The sequence below is a fragment of the Eublepharis macularius genome, chromosome 15 (assembly GCF_028583425.1).
Source record: "Eublepharis macularius isolate TG4126 chromosome 15, MPM_Emac_v1.0, whole genome shotgun sequence".
Taxonomy (NCBI): Eukaryota; Metazoa; Chordata; class Lepidosauria; order Squamata; family Eublepharidae; genus Eublepharis; species Eublepharis macularius.
In genome coordinates this window covers 28,288,500-28,305,616 of record NC_072804.1, presented here as the reverse complement: position 1 = coordinate 28,305,616, position 17,117 = coordinate 28,288,500, and the positions used below count along the sequence as shown (strand labels likewise).

The following is a 17,117-nucleotide window of genomic DNA, read 5'->3' as shown; positions in this document are numbered from 1 at the left end:
AGAGCAGGGCGGGAGGGTCCATCACAAGTTCCTCATTCAGCTGGAAGAAATCAGCCCCTGATCTGCCAAATGAAGAAAACAAATCTCCCTTTGGCAAAGTGTCCGCAATGGCTCAGATGTTAGAGAAAGGGGCCCCCAGAGCCAGCAGCCCTTCCAGAGTGTCCATTTTACTTGAGGCCTGGGAGAAGGGGCTAGTCGGGATGGAACCCGCTGCACAACCTTCCTCTTCAGCCACCCGGCGCTCCCGTTCTCCAGTACAAACCAGGCGCCTCATTTCATCCAGAGATGCTTCCCGTTCTCTTTCCCCTGCAAATACCAAAAGCGCCTTTTCTCATGCAGGTACCAGGCGATCCCTTTCTCCAGCAGATAGAAAACAGTTTCCTTCACCAGCGGATACCAAGCGATCCTGTTCTCCAGCAGACACAAAGCAGTCCCGTTCTACAGCAGATACAAGGCAGTCTCGTTCGGCAGCAGATACCAAGCGATCCTTTTCTCCAGCAAATGCAAAGCAGCCCCATTCTCCAACAGATACAAGGCAGTCTCCTTCACCAGCAGATGCCAAGCGATTCTTTTCTCTTGCAGATAACAAGCGATCCTTTTCTCCAGCAGATACGAGGCAGTCCCCTTCACCTGCAGATGCCAAGCGATTCTTTTCTCTTGCAGATATCAGGCAATGCCTTTCTCCATCAGATGCAAGACAGTCTCCTTCACCAGTGGATACCAAGCGATCCTTTTCACCAGCAAATACCAAGAGGTGCCATTCTCCCACAGATGCGAGGCAGTCTCCGTCACTCATGGATACCAAGCGATCCTTTTACCCAGCAGAGATCAGGGAGTTCTATTCTCTAGCTGATAGGAGGCAATCTACTTTACCAGCAGATACCAGGCGGTCTCGTTCTCCAACTGGAACCAGGCAATCTCGCTCTGCAGCAGAGAGGAGGCAATCCCATTCTCCAGCAGATACCAGGAGGTCTGTTTCTCCGGCAGAAACCAGGCAGTCTTCTTTCCTGCCATATACCCGAAGCCAATCTCCCTCGGCAAGTAGCCGGCATTCCTCTTCTTCAGTAGATAAACCGTGTTCATCTTCCCCAGTGGATATACAATGTTCTTCTTTACCAGATATCAGGCAGGCTGTTTCCCAGGAGGGTGCCAGGCACTCATCTGTGATGGACATCAAGCAGCGGTTTTGTCCAACAGACACCAAGTCCCCGTCTTCCCCAGTGGATGGTAGGTCTTCTTCTTCTTCAGCAGATTCAAGAAGTTTCTCTCCCCCTTCAGATGGGAGGCGTTCCCGCTCTCTCAGCCCACATAGAGATTTTACAGCTCACGGACCTGTGTTCTCACAAGTATATTTCCCAGGTTCAAAACCAAATAATCTAGTAGAAACAGAGGCACAAGACACTAACAGCACTGGAATAGCCAGATCCCAAGAAGAAAACCATTATTGTGATACCACTAATGGCAGTACAGCTGCTGGATTTCCAAAAGAAAATCATACTCCAAACACAGCTGGATCTCAGAAGGACAATATCCCCACTTCTGTCAGTGCCAGAGTGGCCCAGTTCCAGAATGGAAGTTGTGTGTCAAACACACCTACCTCCAGTGCAGTCAATGGATCCTCAAAGGGAAGCCGCATGACTGGTACCACCATACTTAAATCGCAAACAGAAAGCTACCTATCAAGAGCTTCAAACTCTACTGTGTGTACCAAACCTTCCAATGGATCCTCTGCCACAAATCATGTGCCTCGTTTTGTTGGCTCCAGTACGTTGTCCGAATCCCAAACCCAGTGGTACAATTCAAAAGGTGGCAGCATGGTTGTCTTTAGATCTGAACAGCAAGTCATTGTGCCCAAAGGAAAAAGTGGAACCGTGTACACAGCAGGTAAAGAAGTTATCATGTCCACTTCTGGGCCAGGGAGGGTGAGTAAATCCCAGCAACAGTGGGGCCTTGCGCCAAACGCCACTGGCAATGTTGCACCGAAAGAAAATGGCCAGCAGCCCCAGGATGATGTCACTGGTGCCAAGTCCCCTAACTTAAGCCTCACATCTGTTGCTGATGTTTGCAACAGCTCCCTGGCAGCGCCACAGTCACAAACTTGCATGACTCAACCCAGAGCTAATGGTGTGAACGATGCCCAAGGGCAAAGGTGTATGCTTGAGCTGAGCCCTGCAATCACATCAAACAGAGATGCTACCACATGCGGGGAGGAAGCAGTTCATTTTAGTCCACCCCAGAGTGACTGCAGCATACACAACAAAGCTGTATTCCAGAAGCACAGCAGCCCTGTCGCAGCAAGCAAATCCGAGAAGGCAGAAAGCATGCCTGATTCCGGGGGCCCAAAAGCAAGAGGATCAAACCAAGAAAGCTATCAAACAAGGGGAGAGAAAGTTACTCCCAACGGATTCAAAATAACTTGGTGTACGTCTGGTGTTGGTGGAAATGCAGGAGAAAGCAGCATGCCAAGAATCTTACTAGGGTCTCAGAAAACTGCTCCATGGGATCAAAAAGTCACCACTCAGACTGAGCGAAAGAAAGAATGGAGTGATCCAGCCAAAGATGGCCTCATCTTCTCACAAGAACCAGCAGTTAATTTTATGGAGATCAACTCTTCTCATGAACCCCTGAGCCAGAAAACAGGAAACAACGACACAACGACAGAAGAGGAACCTGAGGAATCTGTTGACATGGAACTTTTTGTGGACACCCTGCGCAACATGGAGCCTCCTGAACTACGGAAGCCCTTGAAGATCCACCCAAGGCCGCCACGGCCCTCCACATTTGCCAAGCAGGCCGCCTTGCCACCAATCCATGAGTACCGTATCACTCCCAAGTCCGAAGTTCCTCTCCCAACCGCTCTCAGCGAGCTGTTTGCCCTCACTGAAGAGAGGAACTCAGAGAAAGAATCCAAGAAAGAAGTCAATGGATTTGCAGAAGAGATGGGAGAGGTAGAAAATCCATATCTTACCGAGGATGAGAAGTCACAGGTTAACAACCAAGCCAAGAAACCCTACCCCTGGGAAAATAAGCCATACAAGACGGAGGAGGAGATCGGCTCATTTTTGGGAAAGCTGCAACGAGCGCCTGTGGACTACAAAGTCATTGCTCCCAAAGCAATTGCTAATCAGACCAATCTCATCAGGGCCAACGTTCTCAAAGGGGCCTCGCTTTTGTGTGGTTTTGTGGACAAGAAGGGTATGGAAGAGAAGCCTTATTCCCGCTTGGACAGCAGCCTCCTTTACAGCAAGTTCATCACCTCCGAAAAGTCCCAGTACAAAGCCCTAGAGAACGAGAAGGATGGGGGCAACTCACCTATGCAGCCGATGTCAGTTGTTCTAAAGGTCAGCCGGGAATGCCAAACATCTCCAAATGGACCACAAGTTGGCACAAATGAACACCTGAGCTCTGAGTCACCACTGGCAGGGTTCCAAGTTCAGTCTTCCTCCAGGACTCCAGTGGCAAAGATTACTTCCAGCCAGATTCCAATTCTTTCCAAGGAGGTACACTTTCTTCCCCAGTCGTCATCCTGCCTGGAAACTCAGGTGAGTTTTTAAATCCATTCCCAAGAAAAGTGTAAAAACCTGGGGGAGGGATAGAAAAGTGAGGTTCTCCACCATTATTGTTCACTGATGACAAACATAATCATTTCCCAGCATTGAAAGACCCTCTCTTGCTTGCTCTGGCCCATTTGGGCTATTTGAGACCAATTCTGGGGAGGCTTGAGAACAGTACAAACAAACAAACAAACAGGGGTTCTGTCCCTAGAACTTCCACTTTTAGCCTGTGGGAGAACTGGCAGTGCAGCATCACTGGAGCCAAGAGGACTGACAAAACCTTCCGGGCAACTGGTTGGCTAATGTATGAAACAGGATGCTGGACTAAATGGACCATTGGTTTGATCCAGCAGGGCTCTTCTTATGTTCTTATGTTCACTTCACAAGGATTAGGAGGACAGGATCAAAACCACTGAAGTTTACTCAGGTGTACAGAATCTCCTTGAAGTCACTGGGTGTTGCACCTAAGCGAAGGGTGCAGGAGCTTAAGTGTCATTATTTTGTTATGTTTACCTTCTTTACTGGGTGCTACTGAGTCAGTGATGCTTATTAAAGAAATTGACCCAGCGGATGAAGGGAAACCAAGAGGTATTGCAAGGAGAGAGGGATATGTAGAGAAGGCCCATGGATATACTGACTTACCAGTTGGTCCATGGCATGAATCACGATGCTTTTAAGACCTTTGGCAGCAACCCACAGTGTGGTACCCTCCTTTACTGCATTACTGCAGATATCTATTTCTCCCTCTGTTCCTTTCTTCTGAAAGATGTAAATTAAAGTTAAAACGGGTACACCTAGATCTCTCTTCCATTTATGCTAAAAATTACCTGCCTCCTCTGTAGAAGTTGCAAATGGTTTTTATAAGTAATATAAATCAGACCTTTCTAACATTTCCAACTAACATCAATTCAGATAATGGTTGTTGTGGATTTTCCAGGATGTATCACTGTGGTCTTGGCATTGTAGTTCCTGACGTTTTGCCAGCAGCTGTGACTGGCATCTTCAGAGGTGTAGCACCGAAAGACAGTGATCTCTCAGTGTCAAACCCGGAAAATCCACAACAACCATTGTTCTCTGGCCGTGAAAGCCTTCGACAATTCAGATAATGCTGTAATAATACTTTACTTTAATGTCTGAATTACTGTATTATAAAAGACTGGATTATGAAGAAATAGATTTATTGAAAATGAGCATTGTTTGTGTTGCATTGGAATAACTAGGGTAGTATTCAGCCCTATGCAGTTTTTTAGTGTCTGTAGTTCCATCACACTAACTCAATGCAAGCTTAAGCTTGATCCACTTGCTGCTCACAGCCCACCAGTTGGAAGACCAATGATCTATGAGAGCAATCCTAAGCAAGTTTATTTATATTTATTGATTTATTTCATTTATACCCTGCCTTTCTCCTCAATGGGAACCCAAAGTAGCTTACATCCTTCTCTTTTGCTCCATTTTATCACAACAACCCTGCGAGGTGAGTTAGGCTAATAGTGTGTGATTATCCCAAGCTCATTCAGCAAGCTTCCACGGAAGAGTGGGGATTCGAACCTGGGTTTCCCAATTCCTAGTCTGACAATAATTTCTACACTACACTCAGAAGTAAGTTTCATTTTATTCAGTAGACCTTACTGCTAGGAAAACATTCTTCCGATTGTATGCTATAAGGCATTTATGTCTTCAGTGGTGAAACTATTTGGGCACCAAATGCCTCTGATATCAAACACTGCATATCCTCTACCAGGGGTCATTTTGTAGAAAAAGAGCTGGAGGAACTAACTCATTAGCATATGCCACGCCCCTTGCCATCACCGGAAGTGTCAGTACAACTGATTTGTGTATGCTACACCCCCTGACATCACCTATTCTGGCTGTTTTGGACCCAATCCTGGCCATTCAGGGCCCAAATTGGGCCCAGAATGGCAAAAGGGGCTGAAAATGGCTGAAAAGGGGCCCCAAATGGTCAGGATCAGGCCGCTGATAAGTGGGAGAGTGTTCCACCACCCATCAGAGGCCTGATCTGGGCCATTTTGGCCCCAATTCAGGCCGAAACGGGCCCCAAATGGCTGAGAGTCAGGTGAGCGGGGCCACCTGACATGTGACCTCTTTGGGGAACTGCCGGAACAGCGTTCCTGTGCGTTCCCCATCGAAATGAGCCCTGTCCTCTACCATCTTAGGGCCAAAACACATGGTGTGCCGGAAGATTATATTTAGATATATTTATACCCTTCTTTTCTCTTCAATGCGGACCTAAAATGGCTTACATCATTCTGCTGTTTGTTGCATCCTCACAACAGCAACCTTGTGACGTAGACTAGACAGAGAGTGTGACTGGCCCAGGGTCACCCAGTGAGCTCCTTGGGAGAGTATGGATTCAGACCTGTGTGTCCCAGATTCTAGTTCAGCATTCTGACCACTACACAACACTACCTCTCTATGATTGGTCTCCCAATGTGTTCAGAGCAATTTTTGAGGGAGAGGAACGTTTCCTTAATCTCATCCCTTGTGCCATTTTCCCAATCCAAATCTTATCCCACACAGTCGGTGAAGGGGTGGGGGAGCAACTAGGTTTGCCAAGTGGGAGCTGGGGGAGGGGCAGGGACATAGGGGGGCACATGATGTTGGGTGCACCATGATGTCACTTCTGGGAAAAACTGGAGGTCATTTCATCTTCGCCTCCCTGAAGGCTCTGTCAATTTCACCTCCCCTTTGGAGAGGTGAAGATGAAATTAACAAACCCTCTGAGGAGGGATCTCCATCATCTCTCTTTTAAAACTATCCTTGTGTAGAGAGGTGAAATTGATAGGGCCTCTGGCTCTGTCTTTTTAAACTATACTTCCCAGCTAACATTGCATCTCCCTGTCCTTGAGCGTCCCGTGTAAGATGTCTCTGTAGAGAGACTCTAAGGGTCAAAGTGCTGAGGTGGCGGAATGGACTGTTCTACTTCAGATTACAGGGGAGGGTTTCCATTTTTCAAGTGTCCTCATTCATAATTCCCTGCAAGTGGAACACTAGCATATGAAGGCTAAGCTAGAACTTTCTGCCCCAATGTGCTACTTTTTAATGTACAGGGAGTTTTTATATCAAGAAGCATTAAGACTATTCCTCTTTCCCCTGCAGTTGGAAGGGCTTTCGCCCATCTCAGAATTCTGTTGCCTCATTTTGCAGGCAGGAGGCAAAGAGGGGAAATTGTGCATTGCCACATGCGTTCAAAATGCATCTTCTTCCTCCTGCTTCTGGTGCAGTGGGAAAAGGAACAGGAAAATTATGCTGCATTGGACTGAGTCAAAGGTTCAGTACATGTCACAAGATCAAGAACGGAGGAAGGGAAAAAGTGAAGCGTTTTTCATGAGGAGCTTAAACATTGCTGTATATGTAATTTCATATTGTTTCCCTCCATTTATTTTTAAATTATAGCGAAAAGACAACAGAGTTCTGAAGATTAACACACGACCTGGGAAGGTAAGTTGGCAAAAAGTGAGGTTGGTGGAGGGGGTGGGGGTTCTGTAAGAATGTATATGTGTGGAGAAGGGAAGCGTGACATAACTTTGTTTCATAGTTACTCCCCCCCCCCCATTTCTCTCTCACTGTAGATCATCCTGTATTCTGAGGCAGATTTTGGAGGACAGAAAAGAGAAGTTTGGGGTGATGTTGTGGATGCTACATCCTGGGACCTTTCCCACACCATATCCGTCCGAGTTATCCGAGGAGGGTAAGTGAACTGAGGGTTGACTTGTGGTGTGTGGACTTGTGGTGTGTGGACTTGTGGAGCTAGGGTGGCCAACCTCCAGAAAGGACCTAGTTTTCTCCCAGAATTACAACTGATCACCAGATTGCAGAGATCAGTTCCCCTGGAGAAATTGGCATCTTCGGAAGGTGGTCTCTAGAGCACCACATCTCTGATGTCCTCCCTTCCTTCCTGAAACTCTGCCCTTCGCAGGTATAACCCCCAAATCTCCAGGAATTTCCCAGCCCAGAAATGGCAACCCTACTTTGAACTCAAGTGGAGAGGAGTGACTACTGTTTAGATTGACAGACAGTTATGGGGAGAAGCTTTGGCTCAGTAGAAGAGCCCGTATTTGGCATGTGGAGGTCCCAGGTTGAATTTAAAGGGCAACAGAAAAGATCTTTCTGTACCTGTGACCTTGGAGAGCTACTGACAATCAGGGCTGATTCATGCATTTCAAAGTCCTTGTGGACTTAAGTCAAATGTGAGCCTGGAGTTGCCTGCTGGGAACTTAATCCGCACAAATGTACAAGTCCAATTTGGATTAGGATCATGGCACACAGGGGGAAGGGGCATAAACCTTCCACTCTCTGCAGTTTTCCCAACCTGAGATATCCAGGGAACTGCAGTTCTGCGGGGTCCTCTCACATCAGAAAAATGGTGAAGGATGAAGGATGTAAGCGCCTTCTCCTTGGACATCATGGCCTCAAACTGAATCAGGCCTGCACATGCCTGGGAACGGAATTCCTAGCAGGGAATTCCATGCATTCATCTGATAGTAAGACCCTCTAGCAGCCACAAGGACTTTATAACATGTGAATTGTAACTGTCCAGGTTCTGAGGTGCAAAAAAATCCTCCACAAACCTATAATTGCCATTTATTTAATCTGGGACATTCTGCATGTCGAGCATTCACTCTTCCCACTGGGCCACCTGTGACTGCTCTGGAATCCAGCGTCCACAATGACTTGAGCTGATTTTATTGGACAGAAGGCACACATTTCCAAGGAGTGACCTCTGAAAATGAGGACACAGATAACAGCTATCTGAAAAGAGGACTGTACTCTGACAGCCTCAAAAAAGAGGACATCAAGGAACAATACTGAACATGTCCCAAAGCCGCAACTGTAAGGGACCTCCCAGGTTGCTTGGCTGTCATAATTTGTATGCAGCTAACTTGGCCACAGAGTATTAATTAACTCTCTGTGGGGCTAACCACATGTCAGCTTCCTGGATTTTTCATTCCAGCTGGGTGATGTATGAGAAACCTCGGTTCCACGGGCGCAAGTGTGTGCTCGCAGAAGGCGATGTGGAGATCACCAACCCTTGGAAAATGTACCAGGAAGAAGGAGAAGTGGCTGAAAATATGCCGTTCCATATTGGCTCCCTCAAAAGGGTTGTACGGGTAAGCAGCCTTTCTCCTCTTGGTCGCCAGTTCTTCTAGGGATGTCACTTGATTAAAGAAATGCTAGGGCCAGAACAGATGAGACACTAGGAGATCCATGAATAGATTTTCCTGACATCTTTTAAAGTTAAATTTCAGCAGAGTGGGGTCTCGCTGTCAGAGGAGTGGGGGCTTAATCCTCCCTAATCAGAACCACGCAAGGCTGAAATCCAGCGTGAAAGATGCTATGAACATCCACGAGTGTCTGTTTCAACTCTTAAGGCAATTGGTTCAGGCTTCAAATTGATCAGTTGCCTAATTTTTGCACATGGGTAGAGAATTGTTCTGAAGGGGGAAAATGGGATGCTTGGGCCCCGTGATGATCAAGGTAGCTCTTCCATCTGTGTGGCCCCCTGGCTTGTTTGGCCATCTCACCCCCTTTTTTCTAGTCCACTTGGGTGGTGGAATTCAGCTATCATATTTTCAGCACAATTCTAGACACCTATTACAAATTAGGTATCTCTGCCCCTTACTGGATGGTAAAAGAGAGAGAGAAGCATTTAAGGTGCATCTAGCCCCATCCGCTCCAACTGGAATGTTCTGCTGGATTGCACGAGATCCCCCCAACCCCCCAAAAATAAAATACGTTGTTTCGGTGTCTTATGCTGCCAGGCAGAATGGGGTGCTGTCAACAGGCAGTATACTTCTCTGCTTTCACTAAAATACTGATGATAGTTTTTTGAAGATTCAGCAGCAGGCTTTAATTAAAAATGTACAGAACAAATAAACAGACACTTGTACCCCAGCCATTGCCATCTTCATCTCACTTAGTTTCAGTAGAGACTGAGGACAATGTTGTAGGCAACCTATTGCTTTCTAGTGTTTCCTTGTCGTCCTTCCATCTTCTTTCAGGCCTGATTTGTGGTGATTTTTAAAAAACATAAGAGTACTCTATTTGACTGCTAAGTGAAAACTACTGTCCCCCTCCCCCTTGATAATTAACCACTGATTCAGGAATGTTGCAGCCCTTGGAAGTAACTAATTAGGCTATAGGGAAAATTGCATGGAGAAGTGGATCATTTGCTGACTGGAGATTGCTTCCAGGTAAACATATATTACAACCTTGCCCATGGGGGCAGACATGACATGGGGGAAAGAGTGCTATTAAGTGCCACGTGAAACTCCAGATTCTGCTTGCAGCCAGTTGCAGAAAAGGAAAGCCTGAGAAGTGAAAAAGTGTATTGATGTCAACCAGGGGTCATTTCGTAGAAAAAGAGCTGCAGGAACTCATCATTAGCATAACTTATTAGCACAACTCATTTGCATATGCCACACCCCTTGACATCACCAGAAGTGTGTCATTAACATAACTGATCTGCATATGCCCCACCCCCTGACATCACATATTCTGGCTGTTTTGGACCCAATCCTGGCCATTCAGGGCCGAAATTGGGCCCAAAATAGCAAAAAGAGGCTGAAAATGGCCAAAAAGGGGTCCAACATGGTCAGATTTGGGCTGCTGCTGAGCGGGAGAGTGATCCACCACCTGTCAGAGACCCGATCCTGGCCATTTTGCCCCCAATCCTGGCTGTTTTGGGCCTGATCCTGGCCATTTTGGGCCCAAATTGGGCCGTTTCAGCCCTGATCCAGGCCGAAACAGGCCCAAAATGGCCAAAAATCAGGTGGGCAGGGCCACCTGACATGTGACCTTTTTGGAGAACTACCGGAACTGCGTTTCTGCACATCCCCCCTCAAAATGAGGCCTGATGTCAACACAGCGATAGATAAATTAACTTGGCTATTCAGCGTTTTAGGGGCTGTAGTGGAGTATGTTTCTGTGAACATTAAACCAGTTCACTCAGAAAACAAAAGCTTCCCAGGTCTTTCCCTCCAATACTACACCAGCCAGTGAGTGTAGTGATTAAAGTCTTGGACTAGGGTTTGGGAGACCAAAGTTCGAAACCCAACTCTGCCATAGAATATCATGGGTTGACCTTGGGCTAGTCACTCTCAGCCTAAACTTCCTCTCAGTGTTGTTGTTGTGAGGACAAAATGGGGAGTGAGAAGAACAATGTTGTATTCTGCTTTGGGTCCCCATGTGTGTGTGTGGGAATTAATAAATAATCTCTGTTTACAGGACTATAGGATTCCTGAGATCAGCTTGTTTATGGAAGAGAACGGAGAAGGCCCCAAACAGAGGTTCACTGATTCTACAGAGGACCTGCGGCATCACGGCCAGCCCTTGAAGGCAGCTTCTATCATTGTGCACTCTGGCCTGTAAGGGAGACAGTTAAACGACTTTGGGTGTTCGTGGTATGAAGGGACCTAGAACTTGGTTTGCAGAGTGTGAAGTGGACCTTCTTAGGGCGACTCAAGCCAGGGCCAGACCACAATGTGTGGGCCCTTGAGGTGAAAAATCCGAAAAGGGGCCCCCATTTTCCACTATATGACCTGGGCCATACTCCATGTGGAAGTTCTCCTGCACAAGCTCCGCTGAAATCTTAGTTGAGTTCTTGTGCAGCTCTTGTTTGCTTCACTGAGAATACCATCAAACTCTAACCCAGCAAAGGCAAGAGGGAGGGAGTAGGCCCAAGAGTTGCTGTGCCTCTCACCAGCGGTGGGAGACAAATGGGGTTGCCAACTCCAGGCTGGGAAATTCCTGGAGTTTTGGAAGGGAAGTCTAGGGGCGGGGGTTAGAGAGGAAGTATATAATGTCATAGAGTCCACCCTCCAATGCAGCCATTTTCTTCAAGAGAATTGGTCTGTGTAGTCTGGAGATCAGTTGTAATCCTGGGAGATCTCCAAGCACCACCCAGAGGTTGGCAACCATACCCGCAAAGTAGGCTGCAGCGAATATCCTACCCTCTACCCCTGAGCAGCACCCTTACTGGCAGACGTTGAGAGGTGACGCTAGACCTGCTGGGACCATGGTTGCAGCATCACACAGGACAGGGATACAGCGGTCAAGTGGCTAGCACTGGGCAGCTGTGTGCCTGCAGAGTGCTGTAGCCATGGCCCTGGCAAGTCATTCGCCCCTTTCCCTTTCAAGTGTGGAGCTGGGATACTCCCCACAACCCACCCTGTGAACTACTGCTGCCCTTCACCTACTTGCCCAGTCTATTTGTCATTAGGCAAATGTTGAATCTCACTTGCTCACTCATCATTTCCCTCTGTTGTAATGGGACCAGAGGAGGAAGGGACCAGGAAGTACCACATCTGGATCGTATACAGTTGCTTCCCTCCCCGCTCTCCCCAAACCCCACTCTCTCCAGAGTGTGCCCCAAATCTCCAGGAATTTCCCAACCCAGACCTGGCAACCCTCATTGTAAGTCTTCATTGTTCTGACTCCTACTCCCTATTCTAGCTGAATTTGGGCTTTTTTGTTCCTCCTTTGCTTTGGCCTGAAGACAAAGTTGCAGTCACCTTTTCCCTATTAGTCAGACTGGAAGTGCCGGAGGTTTGAGGGATCAGAGCCCTGCTTCTGCAAGGCAGTGCAGTTTGTGGGAGTTTTGTGGTATTGCAGTTTGTGCAAAGTGTGGTATGGGTTTGGAGTAAACTTTGCCTGCTTGCATAGGAAGTCCTTTTGGGGCCAGGTTTTGGGTTTCGGAAGTGGAGTCGAGAAAATGAAACCGATTCCGACAGGGTGGGAAAGCCTGATAATGGATCCAGCAGTCTTGCTTTAAAACTCAAATATGCTGGAAGAAAATGACAAGAAAGAAAATGGATGGTTGTTTTATTTTATATATTTCTGTAAAATGTTTTAGGCAGCTTTCCCCCACATGCTCAAAGTGGCTTGGATCAGACTCACTCAAACAAAGCCAAACAAAACATTAAAATTCACTGAGCAACAGTTCGAAGTAAACAAAGAAAGCGTGGGTGTTTGCTGTATGGAACCCATAGGCCACTGTACCAAGCACTGGACTGGGAGTGGGTATTCTCTAGTCCCGGGTGGATGAATGGTACATGCTAAAGCCTGCCCTGGAGTCTTCAGGCTGAGTGGATCTGGCAAGAGTTCTACTTGAGTGACCAGCCAAATGCAAAAGTGAAGATTTATACACGGGCTGCCCAATCCAGAGGCCCTGTACTGCCTGCCAGTTGCAGAGACCATTGATGCACACCTCTGTTCCCTGCTGGGGTTACTGTCTGAACGTGCTTTCCAACCCTGTGGCTACATATCAGCCCCACAGTTCACCACCTGTTCACTAGTTCTGTCTATATTCTGCACTGCAGGTGGCTTGTTTATTCAAAACCATTCTTTGACGATGACCCGTATGTCTTAGAGCCGGGTGGATATCCCAGTCTGCAAGCCTGGGGGGCAAAGGACCCCGCTGTCTGCTCAATGCATCCAATTAAGCTAGTAAGTATTTTTGGCAGCTTTGCTATGAGTATATGTAGGGCTGGGTGGTTCCCAGTAATCCATTTGCTTGCTGTTTCCATCAAGGAGAGAGGTGGCATGTTACATTAAGAGTGAGAAGACCCAGATTCAATCTCTTCTCAGCTTTGAAACTTGCTAGGCTGAAGAAGAAGTTGATGTCCCGTGCCCTAGGCTAAACCCCTTTTTAAAATTTATAACCTACCTTTCTTCCCAGTGACAGACCCAAAGCAGCTTATGTTGTTCTCCTCACCTCTATTTTATCATCCCAACAACCCTGTAAGGTAGGTTAGGCTAAAAGTTTGTGACTGGCTCAAGGTCACCCAGTGAGTTTTCGTGGCAGAGTGAGGATTTGAAATTGGGTCTCCCAGATCCTAGTTTGACTCTCTAACCACTACACCACACTGGCTCTCACAATGGCTAGCGTAATCATAGCTTGGACAAGGTGAAAACCCCTCCACATATTGGAAGAAATTCCAGAAGGCTTACAGATCCAACTCAGTGGAGAACTGAAAATGAATACACTGTGCCTGCAGATCCCCTCAGAGCTCTCACTTTGGTTTATTCTAATTTCAGGGTTGTCCCATCGTAGAGAAACCTGGCGAGCCCAAGGTAAGAGGAAAAGCAAGCTGCTCCTACTTCTGAGCATTGGATGGAGATATTTTCAGGCAATAATGGACAGTAGCGAACTTAGGGTCGAACTAAATGTGACCGTGTTCTCATGGCTGCCCTGAGGACACCACCACCATTTTCAAGGCATTTAAAATGCAATGAGGGATGCTGCTCTTGCCCCCCCCCCGCCATTTCAGTTGCTGAAACAGCTGCAAGAGGGGTGTGTGTAGTTGTTTCGTTGCTTGATAAGGTGGTGGGAAACGAGCAGCTCGGCCTGCTAGGCTGCCTTTGCAGCATTTTTACATGACTTTAATACGGCGGCAGCATCCTCACAGCAGCCACAAAGATGCCGACCCATTTAGTCTGGCCCTTAGAAGTTTACTGCCTCAGGATCAAGCTTTTTTGCAAGAGGTGGCTGCTGGTCGTGTGCAGCTTTTGAAATTTTTTTTGCCAAGAATAGCTCTGGGCATTGGCTGGCGAAGCTTTCACAGCTGCTTCAGTGGCAGGAAGTTACATAGGACATAGTTTGGGGCAGTGCTGTCAGCATCTTTAGACTATCCAGCAGCAGAGTGACTGGCCATTATGGCCCCCAGAACTTTTCCCAGTACGTTGATGGCCTCCCCTGCACCAGGCCCAGACCATACCCATAGAAAAAGGCTGCCTCTCTCTTCCTCCCTACTTTTGGGGCAAGACCCATTTCTAGGGCCACAGTTTCCTCCCAACCCAGTAGGGAAGGACACAGGACTATCAGGAAGTGGTAACTTCCCAACATTTTCAATAACTACTTCACAGTGCAGATTTGTAGCCTATGAAGAGGCAGGCGCTGTTGGAAATGTCCAACCAGTTTTGGGCCTTCTCAAAAGGCGCCTGTTTGTACTGGGGAATGACGTGGACATGGCAGTGTCTGGCAAAATGCTACACTGCAGCAGGAGAAGTGGGAGATTGTATCAGATGCAGAACTTAGACTGGTTCTACATGGGCAGCAGAATGAGGCGGCAGAGGCCTGTGGTGGCAGAATGGACTATACCACTTCAAGCAGCAGATCAGTCTGGAGGTTAAAAGGGTTACAAACACTTTTATTTTCCTTGCATGGTGTTAAAAGAAACACTTCCTGCAAGTTTTTTTTTATTTAAATCCCAGGTTATGGAGAAAGATTGCAGTTCAATCTCTTTGCTGTATTAGTTTCGTACTTTTAGGAAATATTTTATATAGGGAAGCACATGAGCTTAAGATGCTCACGTACTTAAGGAGAAGCAAAGCAATTAGAATTTTGTCGCATTCTTGTTTTGCTAAAGGCTGAAACAAACCTGACACAGTGAAATGCAAATTGTTGACTCATGTATCCTCAATTTGACTTGGGATCGTGCAGGGAAGAGAAGAGGGTTTTTAACCCTTCAACCTCCACTCTGATTTGTCACACTTTTCACTTTGTTACTAGCATTACCAAGGAAAAAGACACGCTTTAAAAGATGCATCATTTTTTTCCATTGGCAATATCAATAGGAAAGAGTTACTGAAATAGAGTAGCACTTGAAAGGTTAAACACCTTTTCTCTTCCCTGCATGACCCTGAGACTTCACAAGTCTGCCGTTTGCGTTTTGTTGATGTAGGCAGAGAAGCTTGATCTTCATCATGCCTTTTTGAGGCTGGTGAACCACAGCACTCATCAATCCCCTCCCCACCCCTCACCCGATCTAGCTTTTATAGCTATAGAGAGATGCTTAATAGGCATAGAAATGGGAAGGTGACCCTTTTCAGGGCATGCAGGTAAATATGACCGATCACCTGGTAAATAACATCCATAGAAGCCTCTATTCAAAGGACAGGACATTTCTTTTCTCTAAGTTGCTGGCTTGTTGCACCAATATAGATAAAAGCACATGACAATAATCAATACTAAGCAATACTAGGCCATGTACTTGTATTCTAGATGAACTTTCAAACTTTGCATGAACTGTCTGTGTGTTTTTTTCTAAGTGTTAGGTAATTCTAAGAGGTGTGCTTTAATCTTTTGACAGTCAATTAAAATAGTGGACTCTGTCTAGATTAATGTTCCTCTATCAGAGATTCAACCAATAGTGATCTCTTTTTCTGACATTTCTCAGAGATTTATAGTTTTGTTTTGCAAGCTGAGTATAACGTCATTTTTTACTAATTGGAAGGTTATACAATAGAAATTATGAATATTCAATGAAGCATCAAACCAATTATTGCTCGTTTGTGCTATCACATGAAAAAGATCTTAGATATTTGCATATGATAACTTATAAAAAATACAAATTCAGATAGAGTGCCAGAGCTCAGATGGAAGAAATCTCTTGAGAGAATTTAGGTGAGAATATGTCCCGCTGGGCCCGGGTCTCCATTGACAGAGCGTTCCACCAGGCTGGGGCCAGGACTGAAAAGGCCCTGGCCCTGGTTGAAGCGAGGCGGGCTTCCTTAGGGCCGGGGACCACCAGTAAACATTTATCAAACCCTATATAAAATAAATGTACTGATAAACAGGGCCCTTTTCACACTACTCACCAGGATGCGCAACGATGTGGAACATCGCGCCACAAACGCGGAAAATCGCATCTTCTCGCGCGAGAAAACGCGATTTTCCGCGTTTGTAGTGCAATGTTTCGTGTCGTTGCGTGTCCTGGTAAGTAGTGTGAAAAGGGCCCAGGTGGTTCAAAGAACTTAGCTGTTTGACAGGTCTGAAAACTAATTGCTGAAAGCTTTCCAAGAGAAAGATAAATCTTTCTTTTGGCTAGTGGAAGCTTAATTCAGACACGGGCAGAGAGCCCGTTACAGGCTCCCCTAGGTGTAAGCCATGCCTCATGAAGAAACTCTTCTCCTCCACCACTGACCCCTGTTTCTCACTCTTTGTTCTCCGTATTTCCTGTCTCTCTACAGGCTGTGATTTATGAGAAGCCCCATTTCCAGGGCCATTGCTGGGAAGTGTGTCGTGATATTTATGATTTAAAGAAGCTAGAAAACGATGAGGATTTCCAGATATCCACTATGGGGTCTCTGAAAATTGTGGGGGGCTGGTGAGTGGCTGGATGCATCCCTTATGGAGCCACTGCTGTTCAGAGTTATCTTTTAATGTGTCTTTTTGGGTGTCGCTTTTCCAACGATATTTTGAGAGCCAGGGTGGTGTAGTGGTTAGAGTGGGGGATCTGAACCCATGAACCCAGAAGTCATACTGTTGAACCATTGGAATGATCAAACAACACCAAAGATCAGGATAAATCTCATATTCATATTATTATCAATAGCTAACCGGGCTGTTGTAGCTTCTAAATGGAAACAAGATGGCATACCAATAATAACATGTTGGTATAATTGCCTATTGGACTATTTTGTGATGGAAAAACTCTCAGGCCATATGGCTCAGTTGGAATCCCAAAACTATTGATCCCAACTATTGGAACAATAGTTCCCAGTTTTAGAATTTCTAACAAGTAATGATTCAATGAAACAAAC

The 17,117-nt window shown here is 46.4% G+C and overlaps 1 protein-coding gene across 1 annotated transcript in view; it reads left to right on the top strand.

Moving 5' to 3' along the window:
* Nucleotides 1-372: 372 nt before the first annotated feature.
* Nucleotides 373-17,117, top strand: part of CRYBG2 (crystallin beta-gamma domain containing 2) — a 34,829-nt gene continuing 18,084 nt past the window's right edge. Inside the window, exons 1-8 of the mRNA XM_054998737.1 lie at nt 373-3,542; nt 6,969-7,013; nt 7,145-7,263; nt 8,527-8,683; nt 10,800-10,939; nt 12,893-13,019; nt 13,611-13,646; nt 16,545-16,681. Coding sequence (XP_054854712.1) covers nt 795-3,542; nt 6,969-7,013; nt 7,145-7,263; nt 8,527-8,683; nt 10,800-10,939; nt 12,893-13,019; nt 13,611-13,646; nt 16,545-16,681 — 3,509 coding nt within the window. The 5' untranslated portion in view covers nt 373-794. The remainder of the gene's footprint in view (nt 3,543-6,968; nt 7,014-7,144; nt 7,264-8,526; nt 8,684-10,799; nt 10,940-12,892; nt 13,020-13,610; nt 13,647-16,544; nt 16,682-17,117) is intronic.